General features: G+C 40.3%; 1 protein-coding gene across 13 annotated transcripts in view; it reads right to left on the bottom strand.

Annotated features, from left to right (window-relative positions):
• Positions 1-12,108, bottom strand: part of LOC102449777 (MAX gene-associated protein) — a 256,194-nt gene that overhangs the window by 46,832 nt on the left and 197,254 nt on the right. For 10 of the 13 annotated variants that reach the window (XM_089778501.1, XM_089778503.1, XM_089778502.1 and 7 more), the window contains 7 exons: positions 10,289-10,938; positions 8,975-9,335; positions 8,014-8,237; positions 7,050-7,196; positions 6,545-6,617; positions 4,548-5,068; positions 2,478-2,775 (listed from right to left, as the gene is read on the bottom strand). In XM_089778501.1, coding sequence (XP_089634627.1) covers positions 2,478-2,775; positions 4,548-5,068; positions 6,545-6,617; positions 7,050-7,196; positions 8,014-8,237; positions 8,975-9,335; positions 10,289-10,938 — 2,274 coding nt within the window. The remainder of the gene's footprint in view (positions 1-2,477; positions 2,776-4,547; positions 5,069-6,544; positions 6,618-7,049; positions 7,197-8,013; positions 8,238-8,974; positions 9,336-10,288; positions 10,939-12,108) is intronic. The other 3 variants (XM_089778508.1, XM_089778509.1, XM_089778510.1) reach the window with 1 other exon arrangement.

Below are 12,108 nucleotides of genomic sequence, written 5' to 3'. Positions count from 1 at the left end.
TAGGTTTTCCTCCCGAAGAGGTCCAAGCATTTCCAACCCCGTCACAGAAAATGAACCTCATTTGGTGTTAATGGCCCCTACAGTTTACAGTGTCCATGATGATGGAGCTGGGAGTAAGGTGAGAGATGAGGAATTCCACGTTCCTAACCAGGACATAATATTTTCATCAGCCCACTTCCATGTAGGCATCACCAAAATCAGGATATGTCCATTTTTTCGCAGTGTCCAGATGGGACGGGTTGTTTTGTTTTATTTTATTTTCAGAGGACGCATATAAGTATGCCAACTAATTTCCTCCAACTTTTTTCCAAGTCCTGGAAAATGCTAGAAATCATTGGCTAATAATACTGCCTCATCTAAGGAGGAGGGAGGTATGTTGGTCTTTGCAGTCATGTCTGCTTCATTACTGCCCCCCCTGTTCTTCCACAATCTCCTCTGCAACTTCTGAGGTTCTGAATGCCCTGGCTGAGGGGGAATATCTTGGGGGTTCATGGGTAAAGCTGGAAACCAGAGAAGCATGGGGATGATGTGCATCCTAAGGATCCCAGTACAGCTACTGTAGAGGTAGAATAGAGCCTGGTGGTGGTGCCCATGGTTGACACATCAAAGCTGTAGATGGGGTCATGTGAGGGTATGCTCAGGGGACCTATTCACAGTAGGCTTCATAGAGAGCATGAGAGAAATACTGAGAAATGACCTTCTTTGACTCGCTGTCGGAGTCCACACTAGAGAAAGCAGAAACGTATGGCAGGATAGCAGAGAAGATTCCATGATGAGACGACTTAGTGCCAAGGTCACTGTGTCAAGCAGAGGAGGTGTCCCACAGATCCTGAGTGCCAGAATTCCAGTGACGCTGACCAACCTGATGTTGCTAGGGGTCCCAATGTAATCTGGGATTCTGCTCGTACTGACCACATTGGCGCTATATGGGAAATTGATGATAAAGCCAATAGCACAATGTGTACTGGCAGTGTCTTCTTACTGGAATGCTGGCTCCTACCTTTGTTTATTGATACCACTGACCCAATGTCTGTGCCTTAAGTGTGTTACCAATACCTGCTGTTACAGGCTTTGTGAGCCAAGATAGGCTGAAATTATCTTGGTGCAGACAAGTGCCAAAAATATCTAATGTGCCACTGGAGCTCACTCTGGGGACTTCCCACTATTTTTTGATGAATTACAAGACAGGTTTTCTTTGATACTCAGTCCTTTGAAGTTGAGGGCTGTGAGGAAGACTCACTTCTGCCACGTGACTCTCAAAAAGGGTCAGGGGAGAGAGGGAAGAAGGGAAATTGGAAGGCTGCCTCCATGAAGATGATCTTTTGTACTGACTTCCTGTCCAAGACAAGAGTCTGAATTGCTGGCAGACACCACACATTTGTGGGATGTGGCCTTCCGGAGACAGCGCATGCACCGGGAGTGTTTATCTGTTACAAGGATGGCCTCTTTACAGAAGCGGCACTTCCTGAAGCCTACTGAATCAAGCTAACTCCTGTTGGAGGAAGGGTCCCCAATGAAAGAGGGGGCAGTTGTTCAGGAAGAAAAAATTAAGAGCAGAAAATACAACTAAGACTGGGGAGATTAACTACAGAAATGGTAAGAAGCTAATGGTCACTAAAAGATTCCATCTCTAGCAGTTGAAAAGGAACTGGGGGAAAGTTAGCCCATGTGCACTTGTTAGCCTCATGGCAGGACATGAGGAAAGACTGCGTGAATGGGACTAACAGATACTGCTGCCAGTTATCTGATCAGCAACACAGGGAAGCAAGCACACCTACAGTGGAGCACCCATTGGTACACTACTAGGAAGAACCTTTTGTTTACACTTGGGAAGGTCTCCCATGCAAGAACTGACTAGAACCTTGCTTAGCTTGTGAAACACAATGAGATCAGAGACCAGTGTGATATGACTACTCACATGTGGTTCTCTTAATCCAGATGTTGAACAACCTGCTTTTCATGGTGTCTTTTCATATGTCTTTGCTATTTTCATACCTCACAATGACCTGACAGGTGAGGTTCAAGTGTAATACCAACATTAGAAAAATGAAAATACAAGTGAAGAACCACAGACTAGGCCCATCCTAATTCTTTTAACCCCTTTATATAAAGACATTTTCACCAATAAAGGCTGATGACAAAGAAGGTTCAAATCAGAACACCCAGTGAGAACAAAAATCCAACTTTAATCACTTAATTAGTGCTTTTCCATCCAATCTCCTTTGACCTGACTTTTTTTTTATTTAATCAATACTATTGCAGCACATTTTCAACCTTTGGGAACATAATTCTAACCTAATATAAAATTTAGTGGTTTAGGTTAAAAGGTTATTTATTGCAGAGGCAGTTTAGGTAGGCAACTGTAGGAGCCAAAGACAGTGAGAGCTGTTGGACAGAAATCGACAGCAATGCTGTACACTCATTCTCCATTTTATGCTTCAGGTAATTTAAAATACAGTAAGTAAGTTCCAACCTACCTATCTGTCTCTGTGCTGGGACATGAGCTTTCAGAGCCGTCACAGTGGGGGTTGAAGTAGTGCTGATGGAAGATGTAGTTTTGGGAGTTGATGTAGTGGGAACCTGGACTGATGGTATCCCGGAAGCAGCTGCCTTAGCATTGGATGCTACCTTGGAGATCACGGTACTGAGGGTTGAGAGATCAAGTACTGTGGGTCGCAGCCTGCCTGTGATATAAGCAGCTAGCCGATTGGCTGGATGTAATGCCCCCATCAGTCCCAAAAGGAGTTTGGCCTGAGGATAACTTTTACCATTAACCTGAAAGAAGTGGAAAAGGGAAATTCTGTGAAGAAGAAAAAAAAACCTTGCTAACTTACCACCTTTGGACAAGGTGTTTCATTCCATGGTATTTCTAGACGTTTTTTTCAGAGTAACATTGCAATTCAGAGAGGATGTTATTAATCTACTTTCTGCTTAGGATAACGCCAAGCAATTATTTCACATTACTATAAAACCCATAGATTTTAGATGACACTCAAGACTCTAGGAGGAAGGATATTCACAAAGAACCATAGAGTCTAAAGATACTGAAATGAAGGAGAGTAAAGCTGCACTTTCCTGTACTTTGGTTTATGTCTCAGTCCTGACTAAAGACGGATATTCACAATGTGGTGAGGATGAAGCTTTAAATGTATCACAATAACTAATCTAATTACCTTTGGTGGCTGTCCAGAGACACAGAAGAAAAAAAAAACTTGAGTGTGCTATGCACGTTGGGATAAGTCTTTAAAAAGAGACTGCAAAACAATTTACTTTGGCAATATTTTTCACTATTACTCTTGCTATTATTTGATATTGTGACAGGATGTATTACACTACTTGGTTCTATTTGAACATGGTTTAGCTTCAACTCAACTTCTCTCTCCCATTGCACAGGAGTGAAAAGGAAGGACAAACAAGAGCGGTTGTTTGAGACACAGATGGAGTAGAACATCTTCAAGAATGGACTACATATCTATGGTCACTGCACTTTTTCAAACTCCTACCTGTGTCTTTTTATTGTTTATTTTCTGGCTCTATTAAAACTATTTTAATTTTCATTATGTTAACAGCATCCTCTAAGCTTCCAAAATAAAACTTGAAGAGGCCCTACTGACTACAGCTAATACTTTCAAAAAAATGCACTGGTTATTTCCAATGCCCAACCTGAGATACATTAAAGGGGACTAATTTTCAGAGAGAAGAACATTCACCTTCTGAAAATCAGGCCTACTTAAAGGTGCATCAAAAATGGAGGCATCCAAGATCACTAGTCACTCTAGAAAATCTTGGTTTTTGTTGGTGAATTATTTAATCAATTAAAAAAGTATGTATTTGTCCAGTTTCTCCTTATGCAGGCACTGTATTTGTAAAACTTTATGCAAATAGTTTTTTCCATTCATATGCTTTTCCTAAAATGTTCTCGCTGCTTTCTCTAAGATATCTGTACTTAACAAGAGACTTCACTTGCCTTCATAGTTTATCACTCTCTACTAGAGTCCACAATTAATTCGTAATGCTGAATCTGTGATATCAACGATTTCCAAGAAACCAACTGATTACAGATTGAGGACTATGACATCACTTCATGATCAAGAACCTGGTCTGAAGGCACAAGCAGATAGATAAGGATGACAAGTTACCGCACAAAGCAATTATATTTGTTCAGTCTCCTTTTAAAGATCTTCCCCAGTGTGCATCTCTAAGTGGGTTTCTTCTGTGGCCCTGGGCACCCATTGAGAAAAGACAGAGCCAAATGCATCTGTGGTAAGTTTTGCAAATACAGTATCAGAAAGAGCCTGATAAAAGCTTTTTGTACTTTGACTACTCAACTCCCAAAACAAGCAACAGGACAATCTAAATGACTATGCTTCAGACTTCCAATCAGCCTACAGAACATTACTGCTGACCCACAACATCTCTCAGATAGACTTTCATAGTATTTGATAGGCAAAAGACCAGGCAGTCTAAATTCTTGCCCCATGGAGGTGGTCAGGAACACTGGAGTAAATGGAATCTAATCTTCACAGTAAAGGCAGAGAGTGACCCACCTGAATCAAGCCTGAGGGGCTCAAATTAGCTTTGCGTTTGTAGGCGACCAGCTTTCCTGCAGGAGAAAGCCCTGTATAAAAAGGCAAGCCTTTTCCCCCCTGCAACTTCTCATGTAGTTTGTCCAAGTTATCTGCCCGCAAGAACTTTATGTGTTCTGATATTTTGCGTGATGATACTGCACTATCAGGAGTCTCCAAGACAGGCATCTCAGGCGTCTCACCCTTGTCCTGGCAGGAAGGCATTGAGATTTTCACTCTGGAGGAATAGATGGGAGGGTTCTTCTCATCCTGGGACTTGTGCTCTGAAGCCAATTCAATAATGAAGCTACCCACTTTGAGGGAATGTGGCATGTTACTGTTGATGTGTTGTGATAGGATGCTTAAGATCTTATTGCGATCCTCCTCCCAGTTGCAGTCAGAGATAATCTCGATAAGTTTGGATGGCCCACCTGGAGTGGTGTGATGAACATAGGAGGTGGAGGAGGATTCCCCCTCACTACGGGAAGACCACCAGCTTTTCTCTGAGGAAGAATTGAAACAGGTTTCTGCAATACTATGGAATTTTTAATACCTGGACATTCAATATAGTTTTATTCTCCCCACCTCCACCCTTGTATTAGCAGCAGGGAAAAAGAAGTCAAATAATAGCTCGGAGTACCAGTCCTCACTTCACAGTAAAACAAAAACCAATAAAAATAAAACATCAGTGGAGAACTAACTGTTCCAACCTCTTTATGGTTCATTTCATGCAGCAACACCACCTTGTATTGCAATCCCACCACATCTCACAAGCTTAACAAGGCTAGGTCAGTTCTGTACAGAGAGGCAAGAACTCCAAGGAACACCAACATGCACCAGAGAGTGGTGTTGGTGATTCAGTGGATGGCACTTTTCCTTTGAGTCAGAAAAGAACCAATGTCCCACAATGGCATGAGGGAGCACTGTGCTATTAATAGTGCTGTCATTTGTAGGAGACACAAAACAGAGGCTTGACCTTTCATTGTCATTAGTGATTCAAAGGCACTTTTTGCAAATGGTAAGGAGATTTATCAGGCCAAGTTTAAATCTGGTAATTAATTTTTGTCTATCCACCAGCATTTTCAAATATTTCCACTTCTCATCCTTAACTGCAGAATGTTGCTAGATACGGCAAATAGTTACCACAGTTCACCTCAAACAAGGCTTATACAGTGGTGGAAGATGTGTTCCCTCTAATCTGTATGACATTTTTAAAGCTTGTAGCATTCTATGGGACACACTGAGTTGAAAGATAACAAATGCAAGACATTATTCCAGCCGAATTATTTAATCTATTTCTTTCTGGACTGGAAGTCCCAAATTCAGTTTTATATTATGGACTGAAAAAAAATCAATCTTAACCTTTCAATGAGAATTAAAAGAGTTTGCTGCAAAACAGTTCCAAGTACAATGGGGGAGGCACTCCTCTGCCTCATATAACTAGTTGGAATAATCTACAAAAGACTCCACAAGCTTGATAGAGTAACACGGGTATCTGAGCTTTCTGTAACAAAACTGTGCTAATAAAAAAAATCCTTAACTATCTTATGGTCATTTGTAAACAGAGGTCTACAGTGCAACAAGCCTTGTACCACTAACCAAGCCATCATAACTACTGCCATTTTAATTTTAGAGCAACAGTAGATTTTAATCAGACATTTAACCAATTTTGCTTCCCACTCTATTTGGACACATTGCCAAGCAAATCAGGGGACCGAATAAAAACATTAGAAAATAATTTTATTAATAAACTGTAATAATACATTACCTTAATCAAGTGTTAAAAATTACAAATACACTACTTTGGTACATCCTTTAAAGGTACCAAACCTGGGGTTAAATGAGTCTCAGACTGCCTTATGAAAGTTCTAGACATATCACCTTCTCAAGGCATCTCATGGTTTCATCAATATCTACGTTATTTTTCAGAAACTTATAGGGAGCAGGCACTCCAGTTAAGCTCAAATATCAAATCTTACCTTCTGATTTTTCAGTGTCTTTCTCCATCCCACAAACTTCTTTTTTAAGGTTCTGGTGCTCAGGATCATGCTCCTGGAAGGGGAAGAGAAAATAAATGGGACCAACGGAGGCAAAGAGAACATTTTTAATTTAAATGTGACATCACATTTTTTTCAACAGTAAAACATGTTTTAAAATAGACTAATTCACCAACCTAGTGTCCAGGGCTTAATCAAGTAAAGAAACATATCCACTAGCTCTCCCAAAAATACAGTTCCAATCTCAGAATTGCTCTATGAATGAACAGATATTTAAAGCACTACACATAATTCTGTATTTGGATGGAGGAAGGTTCCAGGTAAGACAAGTAAGATGAGTATGTGGATAAATTTTTCAAAAGCATTTGAGTGATTTAGGAGCCTAGAGTTCCATCTTCAAAAGTGACTTAGGAGCTTATAAAAATATTGCCTTACATTTTAATACATGAAATGGTTTATAGAGAAGTTTGTGGACAAAAGGTCTCACCTTTTCTGTACAATTCTCTGAATTACAGATGTATAGGTCCTTCTGCTGCTTTTTCCCCTCCTTTTTGCGTTCATATGCTCGGATTCTGGCACAAGTCATCATCCTCTCAAAGTACAAGTAAACGGGATCCTTGTCTTCCTCCCGAATCTGAAACCCAAACAGAACAACTTCATTCAAGATATATATCACAGCCGTGAAAAAGCCACACATTCTAGTATCACTTATCTCAGAAGTGCTTCAATAAACGGTAAAAATAGCAAGTGTACTCCTTCTTTCAAAGGCTGCTTCCATCCTAGCATTATACCTTCATTTACATTTTACTTCTGAATTAGGCTCTTTTTTAGTAAAAAAAATCTAGGTGCAAAGACAACTATTCTGCTTAACCTGGTAGGTGATAAACAGAGATTCTGCTTTGAGGCAACCTGCTGAATTCTGGTCACATCTCTAGCTGGTTCTCTACCAGTGTCCCTGTGGAAGGTTTTACTTTTCAAATTGTCATGGGTTAAAACAAAAAGATTTTTCAATACTGTGAAGCCAAAATTTCTTCATGGTCAAACAAAAAACCCATTAGCTCTGAAATATATTTCCTCACTTGCCTTGCAAGTCATTAAATAATTGAGCTACTCAGCATAGGTTATCAATTAAGGAAATGCATGTTATATATTTTGAAATTAGTGGGCATTCTTGTGATTCTATACAAAAGATTGCTAGAAATTTAGAATTTCTTTTGTCCGTACTTGTTCTGTGCAACATCTTAATAAAAGACAAACGAATTTTAAAAAAAATCCCACCTCATCAAAATTCTGTTGACAAAAGTATATAATTATGGACTTACATCTCTATCAATTTACTTTAGATACTGATTTGTCCAGCTTTTAAGGTGAAGGCTGGTTTGTTTTCTTAACACAAAAGGAGGTTTTGCCCTCTTCCTTTGAAAATAGAGCACCTTCCTTTCTTTGCTTACCACTGGGTTGGGTTTGGGAGTATACACTCGCCCTGGTTTGACTCCATTGGAAGATTTATTTTTACTGGAAGGCAAGACCTCTGGGGTTGGCAGCACCAAAGGATTCACGGGTTCAATGACAGATGGTGTTGGAATGTAAATTGGTTCTGGATCAATCTCTCCTTCTACTTTTATCCACAATGGGCAGTTCCTAACAGGCTGCTCTGGCTCTGTTTCACAGATAGCTGAAAAAAGAAAAAAAGGGAAAAAAGTGCAAAGTTTCAAAAAGTTCAATGAACGGAAGCCAATATTTTAAGTTTCTCATGTTGACTTGCCCAACATAGTTAATTTAATTTTTGTTTTTAAACATATACGTTTAATTTAACTATTTTAGTTAACCATTTAAACAAAAACAAACTTGATTTGAATGTTTAACTAAATTCAAAAATTCATATACTTGTTTTGTTAAAATATTATGTTTGTTGTAGAAGAAACATATCCAGAATACATAAAGTGTTGTTTTAATTAAATAAAACAATTTAAATGTCTGTCTGGTGAGGTTCTCCTAATACAGCATGACAAGAAAATCCTCCAAATATTAAATGATTAGCCTGTTAAATTGGAGATAGTTTACCAAAGATAAATGAAGCATATATTTATGAAGTCATTGGGAGGTAAACTAAATAACCAAATAATTCATTCCGATATAGCTGTAAAACTAATCTGAAAAGTTTTCAAAATAAATCACTGTTAAAAATCTATATTGTGTACCTTCTAAAAATGAAACCTACGTCTGGCTTTCAATTATTAAAGATATGTATTAAGGTTATACCATCAGCAAGAATGCACTTTTATGTAGAAAACCATGATTAAATCAAGCCTTCCTGATCAATTATTTAAATTGTGATTTATATCAATTGGATTTAAATTAAAGCCGCCCTGTTGCTTTGAGTGACCACTCTGACCTTAATATAATACTCACTGTATTCCACTTTCTTTCTCCTCCTCCTATCTTTCTGTTTCAACTCTTCTTCCTCCCCATCATCCTCTTCTTCCAATTCATCCTCTTCCTGCTGCTCTTCCCCTGGCGGTCCATAGAATACAAGGCTTCCACGCTCAGCTTTCTTCAGAATTTTCTTATGTTTGGATCCTCCCTTTACTACTAACACCTTTCTTTTCAGGCAGGTGCAGCCAAACATGCAGTCAGGCCTGCGACAATGGGTAGGCTGACGCTTTTCCAGGGCTAGACTAGCACAGACACAACCCAAACGGCAGAAATCATTGTTGCAAGGTGGTGCTCGCCGTCTGATTATTTTGTGTACAGGTTTAATTTTAAGAGAAGCCTAAAGTTTAAAAAATATATATATACACATTTGAATTTGAGCTAAAACACACAAGTAAACAGGATCTGCATTCAAAATCATTGACACCACACAATTTAGGGTACGTCTAGACTACAGACTTTTGTCGACAGAAGTTTTGTCGACAGTATCTGTCGACAAAACTTCTGTCGACAAAGAGCGTCTAGACACATTCAGTTCTGTCGACAAAGCAAGCTGCTTTGTCGACAAAACCCTGTAGTCTAGACACAACCCTACATGCAATAACACCTTCTGTCGACAGAACTCTGTCGACAAAAGGTGTTATGCCTCGTAAAATGAGGTTTATCAGCGTCGACAAAACTGCTGAGTTCTGTCGATGTTATGTCGACAGAACTCAGCAGTAGTGTAGATGCAGGTACAGTTTTGTCGACAAAAGTCCACTTTTGTCGACAAAACCCTGTAGTCTAGACGTACCCTTACAGTTTACATTGAATGACAGGACATAGAACAGTGTCTTCAAGGGGGTGGTCCCCTCCCATCTCACCCTGATTGACGTGTCTGATTCTGCCACTGAGCAAGCTGACGTCAGGAGAAGATCAACTGTAAGGAAGCTGCCCTGGCTATTGCTACAATAGAAATATTTTTTTTTAATTTGCAGCGTGAGTCCAAGACAAGAAGTTTATGGTGCGGATGAGGGCGAGTACTGCTACTGCCTATATACTTTTGAAGAATCGCTGTTCTTCTGAAGTGGCAAACCTTTTCTTTACAATACATGTGAGTGAATTTAGTCAAAAGCTCATCGATATTGTCTACACTCTAGAGAGCAATACAGCTAACTGGTAAGAAAATACGACCCCTTACAAGCATATTTTTATTAACATCGTTATCCTTCCTTTAAATCTTAGCTACAACTAAGCACTGGAGTGCAGAAGTATTAGGTATGATAGAGAAGGGAGGCAATTACAGTAGCTTACCTGAGCAGTGAGCAGAGTTGCCAGAGAGATGTCTGCTCGCTCTTCCGTGATGTACGTCCGAGGTTTCCCATCCCACAATGCACAGTCCTCTAAGTCCATCAACTTCACCTGAGACTTAGACAAACCTGGTGGGCGAGTAGCTTGTTGTTGCTGGTGTGCCTGACGCAGACTGATCTGCTTTGGCAACATGTTTTCATCTAGAGCTGGCACCACAAAATTATCCACCTGATTACCCTCGTTGCTACTTGTCAGAGACTTAGTGACCTTTTCCCCTGTGACTGAAAAGCTGTGTTTCTGCTTTAAAACAACAGGTGAAGGCAGTATGGGTTTGTAGGATGATTTTACTCGGCTCTTTGAAGTTGTCTGTTTATTCTGAGTTTTCATCTTCCTAGAGGCAGAAGACATAGAAAGAGGCTTGAAAGTATAAGAGGTGGATGGAGCGATGATGGATTGCTTCTTTAGAACACTGTCTAGTGTTCGTACATAGCTAGTGCTCTTGGTTGGAAGCTGATAAACCACAGGAGAAGTGGAAGTGCTAGAAGAGAATCCCATGCTTGTTTCCATCAGCTTTCCTTCATTTTCCAAGTATTCATCCAGCTTGTCACTGCAGAAAGCAGATCGATTCTTCAAAGAGCCCTCTGAACTACTACCTGAATAAATATGGAATCCAAATACACAGGAAATAATAACTCCAGAGAAAGTACACTGCCAGTTCTCCTAATAAGTAGAGTCAATGGAGAATAGTCACATTTCTTTAACTTTCCAAAGCTTCTATACATTTGGGTACCAAATGGGTGATCATAGCCCAACATGCATGCCAAATATGCCAGTTAGTTCTACAATGTACCTAGCAGCCACTGGATTCTTTGATACGGATGGGTAGTTCATGGAAGTTATGGGTTGCAGTGTACCATCTCGCTCGGAATCAGAAACTATGAAGACTACATAGAACACTACAAATTGGGACATGCAGTCTCTTCAAACTACAACTTTGCATCCAAAGGTGGTTGTAATTAGTGCTGTAAAAATGGGTTTAAAAATGTAACCGTGTAACCACTAAAAATCATAGCGGTTACACGCACTGCAGGGTCTGCAGTATAAAGCTTAAATAAACTTTATTCTGCACTGCCTTCAGCGAAGCGTCCCTGGGAGCAGGGCTAGGGCCGCTGCTGGCCCCGTTCCCGGGAAGGAGGCTTTGCTGCTGCAGAGAAGCCACCTTCCCGGGAGCAGATCAATAGGGACTGCTGCTGGCCCTACTCCCGTGGAATCAGCTTCACCGTGGGCTCTGCAGCAAGCTCCCTGGGACAGAGCTGGAAGCCCCTGCTGGCCCTGCTCCCAGGGAGCCAGCATGTTACCTTCAGGGAAAGAAGGTGCTGGCTGGACCTGTTGCAGACAGGAACTGTTCTGGCCCCTGCCAATTAACTGGAACCAGTAAGCTTCACCCATTATGGGTGAGGCTTACCAGTTAAGATTTTACATCCCTAGTGGTAATCTCTCTACAGTTTGAGTGTGGCCCTCTGGCTCCTGGCAAGTTGTCAGAAGCAGTCTCCTGCTCGGTCCCTTCCAGTTCTAGGAGATTGGTATATCTCCAATATTTAATAATAATAAAAAAAAAAAGTTGGGTTTCCTCAAAGTATGAATTATCTGTTAATTATAATTTTAAAACATATACCAAAATTGAAGATTCTTCCCCCAAAGGGCAGTCTAAAACAGTACTGATGATAACGGTGGGCACACTTCTCCAAACAAAGGTTGCTTATACAGAATCCAAAATGGATCAATAACAACAGGCTTATTTCAATTAGCTTTTGTCTCTTCTC

This window comes from Pelodiscus sinensis, chromosome 5 (genome assembly GCF_052426305.1).
Source record: "Pelodiscus sinensis isolate ZL-2025 chromosome 5, ASM5242630v1, whole genome shotgun sequence".
In the NCBI taxonomy this organism is placed as follows: domain Eukaryota; kingdom Metazoa; phylum Chordata; order Testudines; family Trionychidae; genus Pelodiscus; species Pelodiscus sinensis.
The sequence above is the reverse complement of the archived record's forward strand: the minus strand, read 5'-3'. Positions and strand labels throughout refer to the sequence as shown.